The following is a 22176-nucleotide window of genomic DNA, read 5'->3' as shown; positions in this document are numbered from 1 at the left end:
ACTAATGAATAAACAAAATGTAGTATATCCATATGATAGAATACTATTCAATCATAAAAAGGAATGGAGTTCTGAGAACTGCTACAACATGGATGAGCCTTGAAAACATTAAAGTGAAATAAGCCAGACACAAAAAGACAAATATTTTATGATTCCACTTACATGAAATACCTAGAATAAGCAAATTCACAGAGACAGAAAGTAGAGTAGAGGTCACTAGAGGTTGTGGGGAGGGAGAATGGGGAGATACTGCTTAAAGAGTAAAGAGTTTCTGTTTGTGGTGATCAAAGTTTCAGTAATGGAAGGGGATGGCAGCATAACACTATGAATGTAATTAATGCCACTTAATTGTACCCTTAAAAATGGTTAAAATGGCAAATCTTATGTTAAACATAAAGTGTATAAAGGCACTGAAAAGACAAGCAGGTTCCAATCAAAGACTATGAAATTTTATTTTCCATTCTGTAAGACATTCTCAGGGTAGAAGGGCTAGAATGCGTCCCAATTACTTAGTCAGATAAGCTCTAAACTAATTCACATAGGTTTCTCTCCTTCCAAAATCTACAGCATCACCAACTGGAGCACCAGTGAACAATAGGATCTTGGATGAGAGAAGTAAACTTGCAAGTTAAATACTTTTTGGTGTACCAGACACACATTATCTAAAGAAAAGCCAACCTCTACAGAAACCACTGCCCACAAACCACCATCTCCAAAATGTCTGCTTCCTAGTTTTCAAAGCACATCAGTGTACATTATCCCTGCAATAACTCTGTGAAGTAAACAAGGGAAGTACTTTTATTTCCATTTGACTTTTTAAGAACTAGGGGTTCAGGAAGGTTACACCTGGCTTGCTGAAGGTCACTGCATTCACTGTCCTTGGCAATACTGGGACTTGATCAGAACCTAAGATTCATAATTCCCAGGCCGGTACTATTCCCACAATCTGTATATGAATAAACATTTACCTGGCACTGTCTATCCTCTGAGACCCTCCGGACCTTGTCCTGCGTGAAGCAGACACTCTCCTCCTCCTTCTTGCTCTCACTGGCCCCACACTGTGGTCTGAAGGTGGAGGTCTCAAGAATTCCAGCATGCCATGAAGCCTCTGTAGCCCACTGATAAAGCTGTTCATTGAATCCAGCGAAGACACTTGGACAGTAGGGTTAGTATCAGATTGCCGTCTATCCTCCTCTGAAGTTTCTGGATTGATGTTCTCTACACTTTCTTCTCTAGAAAGCTCCACTTCCTCTGTCAGGTCAATCGACACCTGTGGAGCAGGCTGGAGCAGGGGTGGTACTACTTGGCTGCTGACCACTTCAGCAGAAGCAGGTTGTTCTGCAGCATGACGATCAATCTGCACCTGAAGGTTATCTTCCATTGCTTCCTGAGACATCACTGAGAAAGCAATATTTGCAAACAGTGTTAGTAAAATAGATAAAACATGCCATGAAGCTGATATAATATTTATATATAGTCACTCAGAATTTCTACGAAAGATGATTTTTGGCAAAACTGAGAAGCTTAAAGAAAAGATTTTAATTACTTAAAGTCAGAAGAGTATTGCTAATGATGGAATTTTTTCTCCATAACAAGCACTTTTATACAGTTTTTCCGGTTCACCCTTTGAAAACATGAAGCCATGTGACTAAAGCTTTTAAAATTAAGAGATCTTTAAAATAAAGGGGGGAAACAGACTTGGCCCAGTGGTTAGGGCATCCGTCTACCATATGGGAGGTCCACGGTTCAAACCCTGGGCCTCCTTAACCCTTGTGGAGCTGGCCCATGCTCAGTGCTGATGCGCGCAAGGAGTGCGGCCCCCCCCCCCCCCCCGCATAGGGGAGCCCCACGCACAAGGAGTGGACCCTGTAAGGAGAGCCGCCCAGGGCGAAAGAAAGTGCAGCCTGCCCAGGAATGGCGCCGCCCACACTTCCCATGCCGCTGACGACAACAGAAGCGGACAAAGAAACAAGACGCAGCAAACAGACAACTGGGGGAGGAGGGGAATTAAATAAAAATAAATAAATCTTTAAAAATAAATAAATAAATAAAACAAAGGGGTTCATCTACTAGATCTGAAAGTAATCACCCAGATCCCTTGCAGTTCTTTGTTTTCATCTGAATATGGACAACTGCCAAAAGCAAATGCATATGATGCAGTATTTAATTTTTTTACAGATTTATTTTTATTTATTTATTCCTCCCCCTGGCCACTTGTGCTCACTGTCTGCTCTCTGTGTCTATTTGCTGCGCGTTCTTCTGTGTCTGCCTGCCTCCCTTTGTTGTGTCATCTTGCTGTGCCAACTTTCCACAGTGCAGGCCAGCTTGCCTTCATTAGGAGGTCCAGGGAATTGAACTGGGGCCTCCCATATGGTGGATGGGAGCCCAATCGCTTGAGCCACATCCACTTCCCTATATTTAATTTTAGTAAGCAATATTTATCTTTCATATCACCAAAAGTTACAAAAGATAAACAGAGAAAGCCTACTTTTATACTTGTTAAAAGTTAAAATGGAAATTTACCTAATCTCTTCAAAGAGTATGAGCAACGTTTATTTACCCCATACCTTAATTTTTTTTCCTATCTCTAATTTTATTACATGAGCTCATTTAACATATTTATTAGGCACCTGTTATGCAACCCACACAAAGTCAAACAGACAAGATCCTTAGTAACCAAGTTTACATTCTAGCAATCAGGAGAAAACCAATAAACAAACAATTTAATGAGAAAATTATAGATTGTGATAGTTTTGGGGATGGGGGGCAAGGATTTTAGATATGAAAGTGAAGCCCTCTCTAGAAGAGTGAAAATTGAAATGAGGCCTAAAGGATTAAAAGAAGCTGACCATTCGAGAGCCAAGGAAAAGTTTCAGGTAGAATAAATCAGTGCACAGGTCTTTGGTGAGCATGAGTTTGGTGCATTTGAGACCAGTGTAACGAGTATAGGGAGGAAGTGCAGACAGTCAGGGACGAGACTGGAGAGGCAGGATATAATCATAAAAGGCCTTGTGGGTTTTTGTAAGGGGTTTCTTCTATGTCAAGAGTGGACTGTAATGGATCAAGAGTGCAAGCAAGGGAAGCGGTTGTGGCTCATCTGATAGAGCATCTGCCTACCATATGGAGCGTCCAGGGCTTGATACCCAAGGCCTCCTAACCTGTGTGGTAAACTGGCCCACATGCAGTGCTGCCATGCATAAGGAGTGCCATGCCACGCAAGGGTGTCCTCCACTCAGAGGTGCCCAAGCACAAGGAGTGCACACTGCAAGAAGAGCCACCCCGCATGAAAAAAGCACAGCCCGCCAAGGAGTGGCACTGCACACACAGAGCTGACACAGCAAGATGACACAATGACAATAAAAAAAAAGCAACACAGTTTCTCGGTACAGCACGACAAGAATGCAAGCAGACACAGAAGAACACACAGCAAAAGGACACAGAAAGCAGACAATGGGGGGGAAGGGGAGAAAAATAAATAAAATAAATCTTTAAAAAAAAAAAAGTGCAAGCAAGGTGACCACTGAAGAGGCTACTATGAGAGTTCAGGTTAGTGATCAGAGGCTTGAGAGTGGTTCAGTAGAGGTGGAAAGATATACATAGCTTTAAGAATCCTCAGTATAGTCATCCTACTTAAGAATTGTGGAAGTGGATTAAGCCACCTAAGAAGGAATACAGAAAGAGGACCCAGCACTAAAACCAGAAACACTGACATATAAGAACTTTTATAGGAAGAGAAGCCAATAATGAAGACTAAGAGGGGACAGTGAAGTAAGTAGAAACCTATGAGTGTGTGCAATCTTGGAAGAAAATGTGTCAGCTGCTAATGAGAGACAGAGTGGCGACTAGATTTAGCAATATGGAAGTGACAGATAACCCAGAAAAGAACAGTTTCTCTGAAGTGATGGGGTCAGAGGCCAGAATGGAGTGGGTGGAGTAAATGGAGGGAGTTTCAGTAAATATGGTGGATAAAGAACATGTATGTTTCTCCCCAGTCATTTCTGATAACTCATGAAGGTAAATAAACAAAAAAACAAAAATGAAAGCCTTAAAAAAAGAATACACAAGGACAAAGAAAACAGGATATGAGAAATGTAAAGCAATTTTGAGGTCATAAAGGGTAATGATGATGGTAATTAATTAGTAGAGCTGAAAGGATGAAATCCAAGTGCCTGCAAAGAGGAGGGAAGGTATACTATTGAGAAGTTGATTCTACTATAGGAATTGTAGAAAGCAGGTACCACAGGAGTATTGAAAGATGGAGCTAGGTTGAAAACCTAGAAAAGCAGTTAACTTGCCTATCACTCAAAACAAAACAGAATAATACAAAACAAAAACACCCTCCTCCCCTATGATGTAGAAAAGTGGAGGTTTGAACCAGACAGGTTTAAGAGTCCAGGATGGAGGGTGGCACAGTAGTGAAAATAAGAGGTTAAGTGAAAGTCTGAAATAGCAACTCCACTCCTAGGTATATATCCCCCAAAACATTGAATACTCATGTTCGCAGCAGCATTGCTCACAATTGCCAAAAGGTGGAAATAACCCAAGCAGCCATCAACAGATGAATGGATAAACAAAATGTGATATATCCACAAAACGGAACATTATTCAGCCATATAAAGGAATTAAATTGATACATGCAGGGATGAACCGTAAAAGCATATGCTGAGTGAAATAAACCACACATGAAAGAATATTGTATGATTCCACTTACATGAAATATCTGAATAAGCAAATCATAGAGACAGAAAGTAATTAGAGGTTACCACAGTGAGTGTGTGTGTGGGGGGAGAGTTATTGATTAATGGGTATAGAGTTTTTGTTTGGGGTGATAGTTTGGTAATGACTGGTGATGATGGTAGCACAACACTGAGAATGTAATTAATGCCACTGAGAATGTAATTAATTGTACACTTAAATATGGATAAATTGGCAAAATTTATTTTAGAGATGTTACCACAATAACATTTATAAAAAAACATGCAAAATCATACTACCTGGGTTTATAAATAGATGGCAGTAGTACAAAGCACGAACGGGCATGATAAACACCATATTCAGAAAGGGTATAGGGATATATGTGGAGCTTCAACTATATAATTTTTGTTATTTCTTAAAGATTGGAAGTAACCATATCAAAAAGCCAAGATTTGTTAGGTCTGGGTGGTGAGTGCACAGATCTTTTATTACTCTCTATACTTTTCAGAATGATTAAATATTAAAATATGAACTTCCCTCCCATCATATGCCTAGAGAACAACCAGTTCTGATTAGACAAGGAAGGCAGAGACCAGAACTCACTAACACTGTATCTTCCATAGCACTAAGTACACAGCAGTGCACAATACCTATTGAATTATCCACCACACCCCTTCAAAAAAACAAAAACCAAATAAAAAAGCTAAGAACATACCAGCAGGTACTGAATCACTAAAACTTCTGTATAGCTGTATAGTTACAACCCTACAGAACTTATCAATATGTTTAGCGGGTACTGGGGATTGAACCTCGGACCTCCTACACGGCAAGCAGGCGCTCAATCGCTGCACCACATCCACTCCCCAGAACCTATCAATTTTAATGTACTATCCAAGAAAAGAATTACACTGTTCCAAACCTCACCAATAAATTCTTCACTCCTCTTCTGAAATACTGTTAAGGTCATGCCTTTAATAATGCTTAAGACGTGTTTCTTAGGGTACAACGATAGCCTTAGAAGCTAAGTTACTTCTAGATGTACCTAGGGACATTAAACAAAGCAACCTTCCAGAAAACAAAGGGGTGTGGAGTGGGGGAAGGACCAAAAAGAGTAGAATCTAGAGCGTTCCAGTGTCCACTATGGTAGTCACTAGTCACATGCGATTTTTTAAGTTAGATAAAATTAAGATCCTCAGTCGCACTGGCCACATCCAAGTGCTCAACAGTCACTACTGGCTACCGTACTGGGCGATGCCCACCTAGCACATCTCCATCATTGCAGGGTTCTACGGGAACACGCAGCTCTGAATGGAGCAAAGCTTCCCGACCAGCGCGAGATACAGATCCCTCCAGCCCTTGAACTAACCAGGGGTGCCTAGAACAAAAGGTCACCTGGTCACCACAAGCCTTCTAACTCAGCATGCCACACAAATGCTGTTTTCTATGGATGCCTTGAAAAGTTGGGGCTTAAAATCTTAAACCTCCCAATTGCTCTGTCGCTGATTTCGACCGATGCCCACAACAGGCCGGGTAATGGCCCGCAATTAACAAGGTAAGAGGAGGCAGCGGGGAGGCAGAAACCTCGGTACCTGTGGGACCTGAGGTAGATTTCCTAACCTTTCAGCTCAACTTGTTTATCGGTAAAATACGGATAATAATTTACGCCACAGAGTTGCGTCACAGAGTAAAACTAGTTAAAATAAAAAAATTAAGTTCCTCAGATTCTTGAAGGTTCTGCAAGGAATGGACGCTGACGAGGGCGCAAATATTTGCAAATGGAGTCAAGACGCTCAGTTCTCCGGGAAGCGCCGCCCAGGCCCGGCTACCGGAAACTCGGCTCCTTTTGTGATCGTCCCAAGTTCTCGCCCTCACCACCTGCCCCGCGCTCCCCACCTTGAGGCGCTTACCCCAGCAACCCGGAAAGGGCGGGGATTCGGGCGCCTCAGCAAGACCTCCGGGCCTGCCCAGGACTTACCTCCTCAGGTCGCGGTTTCACGCCTAAGCGCAGCCCACCTAGCGTGGGGCGTCCCTGGACCCCGCACCCAGGGGCCCAGCCCCGGGAAATTATCTCGGCGCTAGAGGCTCAAGGCCTGGTTAGAGGGAAGGGCCCTCCTCACCTGAAGCCGGAAGGACGCGGTAAAAATCGCGAGCACGCCTCAGCGTCAGCCGTTACTTATACAGACGCGGATCCCAACCGCCAATCTCCTCAGTAGCTAAATCTCCTCGCCAGAACCCCGGGCCCGACCTGCTCCTATTGGGCAGCAGCCACCAGCTGGTGACCAATAGTCTCTCTTCTTCTTCCATTGGTCGCCGCTGTCTGAAACAGCGTCGCTCTCATTGGCTGGCACTTCGCGGGCTAAAAGGCGGGACAAAGCCCGAGGAATCCTAGTACAATTGGTAGAAATCTATGTCGGTCACGTCGCGCTCAGCCCGCGAAAACAGTGGAAAAGGATTGTTACTATCGTTTACTTGAACTTTCTGGCGTTAAAGTTCCAAAAAAAAAGAATTCTCGTTCCATTTTGGAATACAGATGAAAATGTAAAAACTTTGGCTCCTGCTGATTTTCCCTAACTCTTTAGTGAAGCTGTCTTTATCCGAAGGACAATAACAAACTGGGTGATTTTAATAAATTGTCCCAAGAATTCCTGATCCCGGAAGAGAAATGAGACAATCTTGTTTATACATTGTCTTTCAGGGGGTTGAAGAGCTCACGCAAAAAAATTTGCCTACGCGATCTCTTCAGTGCCAAACCACGGCAATAAATAGCCCGCTGCTAAGAAAAGGTCAGATCAATTAACATTTTCAAGCATTTTGCTGAAAGCAAGAAGAAATTTCATTTCTAGGAGAAAGACCTAAAAACCTAAACCTCAGGCACGGACTACACAGTGCCAGAATTTTATTTACTCAGCTGCCCATTTTCAGTGGAATGGTGGCAGAGGAGAAAATGGATAATTGAATGTCATAGATGAACCAAAAACTGATTTTAAAAAATATATTTTATTAAAAAAGTAGGTTTACAGGAAAACCATGCAGGAAGTACAAAGTTCCCATATACCACTCCCTATTGTAACACAACGATGGAAGAATGTTATTATAATTGCACTATTAACTATAGTTTACATTAGAGTTTGCTGTTTGTGTTGTATAGTCCTATGGTTTTGTTTCTTAATTTTTATTCTAGTAACAACCTAAAATGCCCCCTTTTAGCCGCATTCAAAAATACAATTCAGTGCTGTTTACAGTCACAATTTTGTGCTACAATCACCAAAACTATCATCACCCCAAACAAATTCTGTACCATCTTAGTAGTAACTCCCCATACCATACTGTTACTGGATTTTATTAAGGTTCTTGCCTATGCTGCAGAAATGAACTTCAAGAGCACGTCGGGTGAGTTAGGCCAGTAATTTATTCAGGTAGGGAGGGAAGAGAAATGGGAGAAAATAACAGATCAGGAGTCCCAGGTAGAAAGGAAGGGGTTGAAAAGTGATAAAGAGAGCTGATTTAGAGGCTACAATTTCCCATTATAGGTTATAAATGCCCAGGTTTACTTGCATAGTGATCCAAACGAGGGAGAAGGCAGCCAGAACGGGTCCAGAGGAAACAGAGTGCAGGAGAGAGCTTAAGCCTGTGCCTGCCTTTTGAACTGTTAATTATCCCACCCCTTTGCTAATGGCAGGGGAGGAATTCCAGCTGTTAACCATTTTGATTGCTTATTTCTCCCATCAATCTCCCAGGAGGGCCCAATGATAAAGTCCTTGGGAAATATCCAGGGCTTCTCCAGGTTCCAGTTCTTCTGAGTGGCAGAATCTTGGGGAGGGTCTTCCAGCAGCCATCTTGGGGGTTATTGATGTCTACGTAGACTCTCTACCAAGTCCCAATCCATCTATTTTTTTTTTTAAGATTTTATTTATTTCTCTCCCCTCCCCCCCCACCCCCTAGTTGTCTGTTCTCTGTGTCCCTTTGCTGCGTGTTCTTGGTCCGCTGCTGTTGTTGTCAGCCGCACAGGAATCTGTGTCTCTTTTTGTTGCATCATATTGCTGCGTCAGCTCCCTGAGTGTGCAGCACCATTCCTGGGCAGGCTGCACTTTCATGATGGGCGGCTCTCCTTACGGGGCGCACTCCTTGTGCGTGAGGCTTCCCCACGTGGGAGACACCCCTGCGTGGCACGGCACTCCTTGCACGCATCAGCTCTGCTCATGGGCCAGCTCCACACGGGTCAAGGAGGCCCGGGGTTTGAAACGCGGACCTCCCATGTGGTAGACAGATACCCTATACATTGGGCAAAGTCCCCTTCCCCAGATCTGTCTATTGATTCCCTATCTCACTAGGCTGCTTCACTACCTTGAGGCCAGTCTCTGGTAACTGAATACTAGGTTTCTGAATTTATGAATTTGTTTAGGCAAATTATTTCATATCAGTGATATCATAAAATATTTATTCTTTTGTGTCTGACTTATTTCACTCAACCTGATGTCTTCAAGTTTCATCCATGTTGTCTCATGTATCAGAACTTCATTGCTTTTCTTAGACTTCTTAAAAAAAAAAAAAAAAAAAAAAAAGTTGTGGGCGGCGGACTTGGCCCAGTGGTTAGGGCGTCCGTCTACCACATGGGAGGTTCGCGGTTCAAACCCCGGGCCTCCTTGACCTGTGTGGAGCTGACCCATGCGCAGTGCTGATGTGCGCAAGGAGTGCCCTGCCACGCAGGGGTGTCCCCCGCGTAGGGGAGCCCCTCGCGAAAGGAGTGCGCCCCGCAAGGAGAGCCGCCCAGCGCGAAAGAAAGTGCAACCTGCCCAGGAACGGCACCGCACACACGGAGAGCTGACACAGCAAGATGACACAACAAAAAGAAACACAGATTCCCGTGCTGCTGACAACAACAGAAGCAGACAAAGAAGACTCAGCGTAGACAGAGAGCAGACAACTGGGGTGGGGGTCGGGGGAAAGGTAGAGAAATAAATAAATAAATAAATCTTTAAAAAAATAAAAAATAAAAAGAAATTGTGGGAAGCAGATATGACTTAAGCGATTGGGCTCCCGTCGACCATATAGGAGGTTCAGGGGTTAATTCCCAGTGCCTCCTGGTGAAGGCAAGCTGTCCATGCAGCAAGCTGACCTGAACAGAGAGCTGGTGCAGCAAGATAACTCAACAAAAAGAGACACAGAGACAATAAGAGATAAAGCAGACCAGCGAGCTGAGATTGAGCACCTCTCTCCCACTCCAGAAGGTCCCAGGTCTGCTTCCTGGTGCCACCTAAAGAAAAGACAAGAAGACACAGAAGAACACACAGTGAATGGACACAGAGCAGACAATGAGGGTGGGGGTGGGGGAGAAACAAATAAATAAGAGTGAAAGACTGAATGCTTTATCCCTAAGATTTGGAGGCTCTATTTCTGAACTCTCAATTCAATTCCATTGGTCTATATATCTATCCTTGTGCCAGTATCATGCTGTTTTGACCACTGTAGCTTTGTAATAATTTTGCTTTGATTTGTTCCAGGACGAAAGGGAAGAACACTAGTTTGCTTTGAATCGATTTTTCTTTTTTTAAACCTTTCAACATTGTTAAAGCTTTAACCAGAAGGCAAGAATGTAGGGGTACACTTCTCATGTAAATCCAAACTTCAAAAAAGATTCCTTTTGTGGAGTAAATAGACTATTCGCTGTTTACAAGTTTATTTCTCAGTTGCAAAGATTATTTCCCCTTCCCCATGTTTTTAGAGTTTCCTGTATTCCCCCATTTAATCTTGGCAACCACAATCAGACAGGAAGAAAGTGCCAGGCTTCTTTTCCTTGTATCTGTAGTGGAAACCTTAGCAGCAGACATTAACTGCTCCAGGTCTGTCAGAGATGCATTTGTAATAATTTTTAAAGTTATGGGGTGTGGTTTTGGCTCAGTGGTTGAATGCTGGCTTACCACATACGAGGTCCCAGGTTCATTTCCCCGCCCCTGTTACCTAAAAACATAACTAAGGAAGTGTGAGTTCTCCAACTTCGTTCTTTTTCAAGATGATTGTGGCTATTTGGCAGTCCTTACCCTTCCACTTGAATTTGATATTTAGTGTTTATATTTCTGCAAAGAAGGTTGTTGGAATTTTGTTTGGTATTGCATTGATTCTGTAAATCACTTTTGGTAGAGCTGACTTCTTAACAATATTTAGTCTTCCAGCCCATGAACATGGAATGTCCTTCTCTTTAGGTCTTCTTTGGTTTCTTTGGTAATGTTTTGTAGTTTTCCATAAGCAAGTAATTTGCATCCTTGGTTAAATTTATTCATAGATACTTGATTCTTGTAGTTGCTAACATAAATAGAATTTTAAATTTCTTCTTCCCATACTTTATTGCTAGTGTATAGAATCACTACTGATTTTTGGGTGTTGATCTTGTAGTCTGTTACTTTGCAAAATTCATTTATTAGCTCTAGTAGCTTTGTTATGGATTTTTCAGGATTTTCTATATATAGGATCATGTTGTCTGTAAATAGGGAAAATTGTACTTCTTCCTTTCCAAATTGAATGCCTTTATTTCTTTTACTAGTCTAATTGCTCTGGCTAGAACTTCCAGTGCCCTGTTGAATAACTGTGGTGACAAGGGACATCCCTGTCTGATCCCTGGTTTTAGAAGGAAAGCTCTCAAATTTTCACCATTGAGTGTGATATTAGTAGAAAGTTTATCGAATATGTGCTTTATCATGTTGAAAGTTTCCTTCTATTTCTAGCTTTCTAAGTGTTTTTTGTTTTGTTTTGCTTTGTTTTGTTTGTTTAAGAGGTACTGGGCATTGAACCTGGGACCTCATACATGAGAAACAGGCACCAGGCCACTGAGCTATACTCCCTCCCCTCTGAGTGTTTTTATCAAGAAAGAGTGGTGGATTTTTTTTTCAGTCTAGCTAAAGGTTTATTGATTATATTGATCTTTTCAAAGACCCTCCATTTGGTTTTGTTATTCTCTCTATTGTTTTTTATTCTCTATTTCATTTCTCTCCATTCTAGTCTTTGTTATTTCCTTCCTTCTGTTCACTTAAGTTTAGTTTGCTCTTCTTTTTCTAGATCTTCCAGCTATGAAGTTAGGTCTTGATCCCTCTCTGATTAAGATGACAGAGTGAGACACTTCAGGGCTCACTCTTCCCACTGAAATTTTGAAATACTGGCAAGAACTGTCAGAACCATCTTTCTCAAAGTTCCAGAAAACAGGTTAAGGACTGCAGTAACAGGGTGACTGCCCTATCAAGAAAAAGACTACTTAAAAGTGGTAAAATCTGCTGGCATCCTATCTGGCCCCTCCATAACCCCTTCCTAGTGTGGCTTGGAGCTGACCTGCAATCCCAATGTGTGGGTCCCAGATCCCAGTTCCAGAGAGAACAGAGTAACCCCTTCCTGTGTACATACTGGGAACATGAATGTGTGGCTCAGTCTTTCTGGTGGTGGCCTGAGGGAGTGGTCATCCCAGAATTTGTCCTGTGTGTAGACAGCATTTCAGCCAGAGCTCCTAAGAACACTGTGGGAGAGCAGTCAAGTGGCTGCCTGAGGCAAGAGATTTCTGGCTGTAGGATATAAACTGTAGTGACCAGGACCTTGAGGAAATTGTCCTAGGACACATTTCCTAGGGAAGAGGGGACATTTGTATCCAAGCACAGGGAACTCCCAAGGCTGTAGGCACATGCTCAAGTCAAGACCAAATGCACAGAAAGAATCAGGGTGGTCCGGATGTTTTGGCCTCCTGCTCTTTTCCAAACTCATTGTATGGATAAGCCCTGAAGGAGGGCTCACACAGGTCAATATGCAAAGACTGGGAAAAAAGTGTTTTCTTTTTTTCCTTCTTTTTGTTAGCTTCTTGCACCCAAGGGAAGCTCTGTCATAACAATAGATGGATGGAGTTTAAGGAACAGACACCTCAGAGTTTAAATTCTACCTATAACACATTAAAATATCATAATGTCCAGGTTTCACAAAAGGTTATAAAACATACAAAGAAACAAGAAATGATGGCCCAAGTAAAGAAGAAAATTAAAGCATTAAAAACTATCAGCTAGGAGGATGGACCAGACCTTTGGTATTCTACAGAGACTTTTATATTTTAAAATTTTTTAAATTTTTTATTTTTTTAGATTTATTTATTTCTCTCCCCTTCCGCCTGTTTTCTACTCGCTGTGTCCATTCGCTCTGTGTTCTTCTGCATCTGCTTGCATTATCAGGTGGCACTGGGAAACTGCGTCTCTTTTGTTGCGTCATCTTGCTGTGTCATCTCTCCGTATGTGAGGCCCCACTCCTGGGCGGGCTGCGCTTTTTTGTGTGCAGGCAGCTCTCTTTACCGGGCATACTCCTTGCACATGGGGCACCCCTACACAGGGATATGTTGGAATGTCGGCCTGAAGGGTATCAGGAATGAAAGACAAAGAGAGATTGGGATCAGGGGTTCTGAGAGCATTGAATCCTCAAGCTCATCAGACAACTTTATTATTTCCAAGTAGCATTACATATCCTCAAGCTACTGTAAGCACAAGTGATAGCATGCAGCTGCACAGTAAAAATTCTCACAAGCTGCAGGACTATAAAAATCTTATCTCAGAGTACAAGGACTTAGTGCTCTTTCAAACTACAAAGTTTGTTTTCTCGTATTTCTCCCTGCCCCCAGCAGCTTCAGTCGTGTTTACTTTCTGCATTCCTGTGTTAACAGCATAACCATGGAAACGGTACCATTGTTTCCCACAGGAATGCTCCTGCATGGCATGGCACTCCTTGCACAAGGCAGCACTGCACGTAGGCCAGCTCACCACACGGGTCAGGAGGCCCTGGGATCGAAACCCAGACAGACCCTCCATATGGTAGACAGACCCACTATCAGTTGAGCCACATCTGCTTCCCTCTACAGAGACTTTTAAAAAATGATCCTAAATATGCTCAAAGAAATAAAGTAAACATGGACAAAGAACTAAAAAATATGTTACTAGAATAAAATAAAATAAAAAAACCCACAGGACTACACAATGCAAATAGTGAGCACTTTTGTAAATGATGGACTATAGTTATTAGTACAATAATAAAAATGTTCTTTTATGAATTGTAACAAATATCCCACACGAATGCAAAGTGTTAAAAAGAGGGTGGAAAATGGAAATGCTGTATTTTATGTATGCTTTTTCTCTAAACCTACAGCTTCTCTAATAAAAAAAAGTCTATTAGGAAAAATGGAAGTAAAGGAAGTCAGAACAATGATTGATGATCTCAAAGAATATCAATAGAGGGATGGAAATTATGAAAAGAGACCCAATAGAGCTGAAGACAACAGTAATAGAACTTAAAAATTCTCCAGAATTGTTCAGCGGCAGATTGGAGCTGACAGAAGAAAGAATTAATGAACTTTAAGATAAGACAATTGAAATCATCCAGGCTAAGGAGTAGAATGAAGAATGAAGAAAAGTGAACACTGCCTGAGGAAACTGTAGGGCACCATCAAGCATACCAAATACATATTGTTGGAGTCCCAAAAGGAGATGAAAGAGAGAAAGATGCAGGGAGAATGTAGCAGTTTGATATAATTGATGAATTCCAAAAAGAAATATTGGATTATGCTTGTTATCTGATCTGTACCTGGGCATGACTGAGTCATGATTAGGACATTGCGTCCCTACCCCGTGGTGGGTGGGGACTCACAGATAAAAGGCATGGCGAAGAACAGAGTTGGAGATTTCTGATGTTAGAGTTTGATGCTGAAGACCCGGGAAGTCAGCACGGAGAGCAAAGAGAGGCCAGCACCAGGAAGGAAGGAACCTTGAACCCAGAGAAAAGCAAGCCCCAGGAACATAGAAACCCAGGAAGCCTGAACCCTCACAGACATCAGCAGCCATCTTGCTCCAAATAGACTCTGGTGAGGGAAGTAACTTACGCTTTATGGCCTGTTATCTGTAAGCTCCTACACCAAATACCTTTTATGAAAACCAACCAATTTCTGATGTTTTGCATCAGCACCCCTTTGGCTGACTAATACAGAGAATATTTAAAGAAATGATGACTAACTTCCAAATTTAACAGAAGATATGAATATACACATCCAAGACACTCATTGAACACCCAACAGGATAAACCCAAATAGAACCATGCCATGGTATATGATGATCAAACTATCAAATGCTAAAGATAAAGAGATAATTTTGAAAGCTGCAAGAGAGAAGCACTGTGTCATGTACAAGGTAGCCTCAATAGTTTTCAGTACCAATTTCTCATTGGAAACCATGGATGCCAGAAGGCAGTGGGAAGACATATTTAAATGACTGAAAGCAAAAAACTGGCAACCAAGAATTCTACAGCTAGCAAAACTATTTTTTTTAAAATGGGGGAGGGAGAATTAAAGAAAAAAATAATTAAAAAAAAAAGAAAAAAATGAGGGGAAGAGGGTGTACCTCCTTAAAAAAAAAAAAAAAAAAGGAATGATTAAGACATTTCCAGAAAAACAAAAGCTGAAGGAGTTCATCACCTCATTACCCCTAGACTGGCCCTATAAGATATGCTAAAAAGAGTTTTGCAGATTCAAAGGAAAGGACACGTGATAATAGATTGAAGCTACATGAAGAAATATATAGCTAAATAAGGGTAGTGACAGGGGTAAATATAAGTACTAGCACTATTGTGTCTTTGGTTTGTATTGCTACTTTTTACTTTGTATGGTACCTAAAAGGCAAATGCATAAAATGTAATGAAAAATAAGTGGCTTTTGACTCATATAAACATAAATTGTGATGAGAACTACATAAAGGTGGGGGGGATGGCAGGATTTAGGAACATACTTTATATATATATATATACATATATTTATTACTGTAGTTAAATTGGTGTCAAAGCAAACAAGAATGTTACAGATTTAGGATGTTAACTACATGATAACTACAAAGAAAATATTGGAAAATATGTAAGCTCATAGAGACTGAAATTGGAGGACACATAGCCAGGAGTGGGGGGCAGTGGGAATGGGGAGTTTATACAAAGTGGGTATAGAGCTTCTTTTATGGAAATAGGAAAATTTTAGTAACAGAAGGTGGTGAGAGTACTACAACATAGTGAATGTGATTAAACCCACTAATGATATGTTTGGGAGTGGTAGAAATGGGAAAGTTTATGCTATATGTATGTTTCCACACACACACAAAAAGAGCAACAAAAGAGACAGTGACAATTAAAGGCAATACATTGCTCTAGATGGACTCTAACAAGGGAGGGAAAAGGCTTAAAAGGACATATTGGAAATGTGAAAAAAATTGAAATATAGGCTGTAAGCTTTATATTGATGATAATTTCTTGACCTTGATACCTGCACTTAAGGTGCACACATAAGTGAATATCCTTGATTCCAGGAAGTATACAAAATAAGTGTCCAAGGGGCATGATGTATACAATCTATACCCAAGTGTTTCAGAAAATGGATTGTCTACAGATAGGTAGACAGATAGATGGATATTTAGATAGATGGATTGATAGATGATAGATAAAAATATGGATAGAATATGACAAATGAATTCCAAAAAAGAGAAGAATTATGTTTGTAAACTGGTCTGTTCCTCTGGGTGTGATATCCTTTAATTGTATTAGATTCAGCTGAGATGTCTTTGATTAAATTATGTTAAGATTAGGGCTTTGATTCGACCAGTAAGGCATACCTCAGGTTAAGTCCCCACCCCCTTGGTGGGCTGATATAAACAGTCACTCACTCAAGAAGACACAGAAGAAGGCACAGGAAGAAAGAGAGCTCCACAGACATGGCAGAGGAGAGAACTTTGATCCTGAAGCCCTGGAAAGAGAGATGAGCCATTTTCCTGATAGTTTGCAGCACTGAGAAAGCCCAGAAAGAAACAAGCCCTTTGCCAGCCTGGAACAGAAAGAAAGGAAGCCTGAATCTTCACAGAGATTGGCAACCATCTTGCTTCAACACATGGCAACTGCCTTTGGTGAGAAATCAACCTTGAGTTGGACTCATTAGGGCCTTGTAATTGTGAGCTTTTACCCCAAATAAATACCCTTCATAAAAACCAACAGATTTCTGGTACTTTGCATCAACACCTCTTTGGCTAACTAATTCTCTCTCTCTCTCTCTCTCTCTAATCCTGAATTGCTTTCCACATGGGTGAATACAAGATTCATCACCAAATACTATTTGAAAAATATTTTAAATAAAAAATTAATAGATAATTCATCACATGGTAAAAGAAATTTGAATAATACAAAAGGGTTCTCAGTGAAAAGTGTACCAAACATTTCTAATATTTTTTTTTAGGAGGTACCTGGGATTGAACCTAGGACCTTGTACATGGCAAGTAGGCGCTCAACCACTGAGCTACATCTGCGCCCCTCTAAATGGTTTTTAAAATATATTTGTTCATGATCCACCTAATAGCCATTTTTGCTAGTTAGTAGAGAAAGAAAAACATACAAGACAGAAATGTCTTGTCTTCACATTCCAATAGTTACAGATAGTGAGAAGAAAAAGATATTAGCTATGCTCTATTTAAGGTTGAATTTCCCATTTACCATTTTATGGTTAATTACTTAAATACCAACCTCCCTATTGGTTCATTTCTGAAAAACAAAAAACTAAGAAAATGCATTAAATATCATTTATTGAGATTTATTTGGATAGATGGCTTTTTTATTTTCTCCACCAAAAAATATGACTAATGGGTTCTTCTATACAACATGATAATAACTACTTTTATGGACCTGAATACATAATTTAAAATTCAAAATTTGAAAGAATTGTCAAGGTAAAACAAAAGGTGGCAAAGAACGTTTATGTTTATGGTAGGCCAAGTCCCCAGATTCTGGGAAAAGCCATTAATTTTCCTCTACCATTAGGAGTATCCTAATTCATTCAGCAAATATTTATTCAACAACTACTGCACACTTGGTTTGGGCCTATATGTACGGATACTGGTATATAAGCAAAGAAGATTCTTGGCCTAATGGAACTGACATTCTAAGGGCAAGTAGATCATAAACCTATAAAGAAGAATAAATAAAGTTATTTCAGATAGGCAGCATCATAAAAGCAAGAAAACAAAGGGACATGAAGGGAAAGTGTCAAGAAGAGCTCCTTTCTTTTTTTTCGTTTTTTTTTCTTTATTTTTTTAAAATGTTACTTTAAAAAAATATGAGGTCCCCATATAAGCCCCACCCCACCCCACCCATGCCACCCCTCCCACATCAACAAACTCTTCCATCATTGTGGCACATGCACTGCACCCGGCGAATACATTCTGGAGAACGGCTGCAGCACATGGACAGTGGTCCACATTGTAGTCCACACTCCCCCAGTGCACCCAGTGGGCCACGACAGGACACACAACATCCAGCATCCTTTTGATAGAGAGGCTCAAGAAAGACTCTCTGAAGGGCTGGCATTGGAGTTGAGACCTGATGACCCCAGAAAAAGAGTTTGAGACCCGGTATATAGTCCATAAATACCATAATAAAAAGTAGAGTAAGGTAAGTTCTATATAAGCATGGTAGTGTCCCAGATTGTGCAACTGAATAGGACCTCATGAATCTGAGTTCTGTGCCACCCCCTCAACCACCACTAATATTTTACATAAGGTGCTGCTCATTTGGGGGCCTCATTTTCCACATGGCAAAAGGAGGGAGCTGGACCAAAATGAGGAGCTCTCCCTGTTTGAAGAGCAACAATTCTAGAAAACTCAAAATGTTGCAGGGGCTAAAAGCAGATGGGGGAGAAAGAAAGAGCTTCTTATCTAAATATTGACAACGAGTACAATGTTGAACTGAAGTCCCTCTGCATCAACCCTTTGGAATGCTATGGGAATTGATGTATGCACCTGTTGCTGTTGGCAGGTGCTGGGAATTTATTCAATACCATCATCACTATAAAGGCTACTCTCCTCAGTACAGCACGAGTCTTCCAGGAAATAGCCTTGTGGGCAGGAGAGGCTGCAGGTTTTTTTGGGTCTGAACCTTACACAATTTAAAAGCTTCTCTTTTTTTAAATTTTTTTTAAGATTTATTTTTTATTTTATTTCTCTTCCCTTCCCACTCCTCCCCCAGTTGTCTGCTCTCTGTGTCCATTTGCTGTGTGTTCTTCAGTGTCTGCTTGTATTCTTGTGAGTGGCACCAGGAATCTGTGTCTCTTTTTATCGCGTTATCCTGCTGCATCAGCTCCCTGTGTGTGCAGTGCTACTCCTGGGCAGGCTGTGCTTTCATTCACACGGGGAGGCTCCTTGCACTCCACGCGCTCCTTGTGTGTGGGCCAGCTCACCACATGAGTCAGGAGGCCCTGGGTTTGAACCCTGGATCTCCCAAGTGGTAAGCGGATGCTCTAACAGTTTAGCCAAATCCACTTCCCCAAAGCTTCTCTTAAAGAATATAAAAATTCAAATACAAAATTAGGGGTTCTATTTCCAATATTGCCCAAATATCTCCTTTAGGCAAACTCTCTAGCAGATAGCAACTAAAAGCTCTGGACAAAATATTTTTTAAAAAACTACCTAAAGGCATTGGAGTAGAACTAAAAGCAGGCAGAAACTAGAGGGAGATCTACAACTGGAAAAAGGTATAGCATTAGGTGAGCCTCCTACTTTTTATGGCTTTTAGCCTGTGGGAAGGCCCTAGCCAGCATCATGAGTAGTTACTAAAACTCAGACAAAAACTGTCAGTCTAATTTGGCTAAAAATCAGAGGACAAACCCAGGAGCAGCTGGAGAGTGAGAGGGAAAATCCAGCAAAGGAGAGAGTGAGAGAGGTGAAGCTACAATTCTGTATAAAAGCTCTTCAAATCTCTATATGACCTCTGAATTAGACACATGTACAGCAGACTTCAAGCAGTCAGCTAAGCCTAAAAGACTGAACAGAGATTTTAGATGTTGCCAGTCATGGAGGAGACAGAGTATGGAGTTTAAATCCAGTCAAGTTAATTACTTCCTTAAAAAAAAAACAACACACACACACACACACACAAAAAAAAAAAAACAGAAAAAGGAAAAAAAAAAAGAGAAAGAAGGGAGAAGAAATGGAAGAGTTAGAAAGAAAGAAGAGCTTTCAGGGACCAGGGTGACAATATAAAAAGGACTAACATTTCTGTAATTGGAGTCACAGAAGAGAGGAGAGAGAGTAGGGTGGAAAAAATATTTGAAGACATGGTGGGCAAAAAGCTCTTAAATTTGATGAAAGTTATAAATTTACGTATTGGAAGTTTAGTGACTTTCAAGTAGAATAAATACCAAGAATAGGCGCATCATAACCAAATTGCTTAAAAACCAAACTAAAAAGAAACAGCTTAAAAGCAGTGTGAGAAAATGACACATATGTACAGGGGAGCCATTCAAACAACTGTAGGCCTCTCATTCGGAAACATGGAGACCCAAAGACAGCAGATCAACCTCCTTAAAGTGCAGAAAGAAAAAACTGGAATTTCCTAGATCTATAGCCATCCAATAACTCTACTGAAAATACTTTTTCAAGAATGAAAACAAAATATAGACATTTTCAGATAATGCCTAATTATTGCCAGCAGACCTATACTATGAGAAATTCTAAAGAAAAATTTTTGGTTTGAAGGAAATGACACTAGATGAAAGCTTCAGCAAGAAATGAACAGCACAAGAAATGATAACTATGAGACTAAATTTTTCTTTTAATTTCTTTAAAATACACATGACTGCTTAAAGCTAAAATTACAACCTTATTTTGTGGGATTTATAATGTATGTAATGTAATATGTATGACAATTACCAGAGTATAAAGATCAAAGGGCCAGTGTGGTTCAAAGTATTCTATATTTTACATGAAATGGTATAAGGAGACTGCAAAAAGTTAAGAATGTATATTGCAATCCCTCAAGGAACTACTAAAAATATAACATGAAGAAACATACATACAATGGTAATAGATAAATTAATATGGAATTCTAAGAACTATTTAATAAACCCCATAGAAGGAGGAAAAGGAGAAACAAAGGAACAAAAAATGGATGGAGAAAAAAAAGACAAATAGTAAAATGGTACATCTCAATCCAACAAATACCAATATTCACTTTAAATGTAAATGAACTAAATATTCCAATTAAAAGGGCAGGTTTGACAGTCTGGATGAAAAAGCAAGACCCAACTATATGGTGTCTACAGGAGATGCACTTTAAGTACAAAGACCCAAATATTATAGTTGAAAGTAAATGGATGGAAAGAGAAATTTGCAAACATATAGCATAAGAAGCCTGGAGTGGCTATAGTAATATCAGATAAAGTAAACTTCAAGACAAAGAGGATTAGCAGAGAGGAAGGACATTTCATATTGATAAAATAGCTAATTTAACAGAAGACATAATTTTAAATGTGTATACATGTAATAACAGATGAAGCAAATACATGAATCCCTAAACAAATCAGTTAAAGGGAGAAATAAACAAATCCAGTCATATTAGAAGAGATTTTAATACTCATCCTTCAATAACTGATAGGACTAGACAATCATCAGTAATGACATGGATAATCTGATAAAAGCAAACATCTCGACCTAAATTAACATCTATTGAACACTACTGCCAACAACTGAAAAAGACACATTCCTTGCAATTGTTCACATATGTCCAACAAGACGGATCATATGCTGAGTCATAAAATAAGGTTCATTGAATTTAAGGGATTAAAATATACAGAAGTTAAATTAGAAATCAACAAGTACCATTAAGTTATCTGAGAAAAAATCCAAATGTTTGGAAATTAAGCAGCCTGCTTCTAAATAATCCACCAGCAAATAAGGAGTTGAAAATACTTTAAAATAATAAAAATACGGTATAGCAAACATTGTGGAATATAATTAAAGCTATGTTTTGAGAGAAATGTACAGAAACAACAAAAGGTTCCATCTTATGAAACTAGAAAAAGAAGAGCAAAGTAAATCCAAAATAAATGGAAGTAAATGCAAAGATGACAGCAGAATCAAGAAAGAAGAAAACAGATAAACAATAGAAGAAATTTTCTTTTAAATGCATGAAAATTAAGATGGATTAATGGATAGAAAGAGGCATGGATAGGCTGGATAGCATGTAATAAAGCAAAGTAAAATGTCAGGTGTAGACTTTATGTGGTTCAGAGTACAATTATTGTTCTATAAAATTTTCTGTGCATTTGAAATTTTTTTATGAATAAATTTTGGGAAAAATTAAGTATAGGGTCATGGAAGATAAGCTGTGCAAATGAGGAGACCAGAAAATAAGGCTTTATTCGTTTCATAATCCATCCATCTCTGCCTTGGGTGTGCCCAGATTGTGAATGATTAATCTATAGGGAAAATTTTCACTGGGACTCCTATAGAAAGGAGAACAAGGATTTTAAAGGTGAAAATAGTGGTACCTGATGATAAATGATAGAAAAGAGTTATGTAAAATGTTTAACCTGTCTGCTTATTCTTCTGCACTTACAGAAAAAAAGTTCTAGATTAAAAATAGAAACTGAAGATGAGTAAAAGATAAAAAAGAATATAAATC

At 40.1% G+C, this 22176-nt stretch overlaps 1 protein-coding gene and 1 non-coding gene across 5 annotated transcripts in view; both read right to left on the bottom strand.

Annotated features, from left to right (window-relative positions):
• RFWD3 (ring finger and WD repeat domain 3) overlaps nucleotides 1-6969 on the bottom strand; it is a 47229-nt gene extending 40260 nt beyond the window's left edge. The window contains exons 1-2 of one of the 4 annotated variants that reach the window (XM_071209080.1): nucleotides 6813-6969; nucleotides 969-1398 (exon numbers count right to left, since the gene is read on the bottom strand). In XM_071209080.1, the coding sequence (XP_071065181.1) occupies nucleotides 969-1396 (428 nt within the window). In that variant the 5' untranslated portion in view covers nucleotides 1397-1398; nucleotides 6813-6969. Of the gene's footprint in view, nucleotides 1-968; nucleotides 1399-6670 lie in introns of all 4 variants that reach the window. The other 3 variants (XM_071209081.1, XM_004464776.5, XM_071209082.1) reach the window with 3 other exon arrangements.
• A 3452-nt stretch (nucleotides 6970-10421) lies between these two features.
• On the bottom strand, nucleotides 10422-10552 carry LOC111765664 (small nucleolar RNA SNORA31). The gene has a single exon (XR_002797955.2). It is a non-coding gene; the product is annotated as a small nucleolar RNA SNORA31 (small nucleolar RNA).
• Nucleotides 10553-22176: the final 11624 nt, after the last annotated feature.

This window comes from Dasypus novemcinctus, chromosome 18 (assembly GCF_030445035.2).
Source record: "Dasypus novemcinctus isolate mDasNov1 chromosome 18, mDasNov1.1.hap2, whole genome shotgun sequence".
In the NCBI taxonomy this organism is placed as follows: Eukaryota; Metazoa; Chordata; class Mammalia; order Cingulata; family Dasypodidae; genus Dasypus; species Dasypus novemcinctus.
This window is presented reverse-complemented; position numbering and strand designations above follow the sequence as displayed.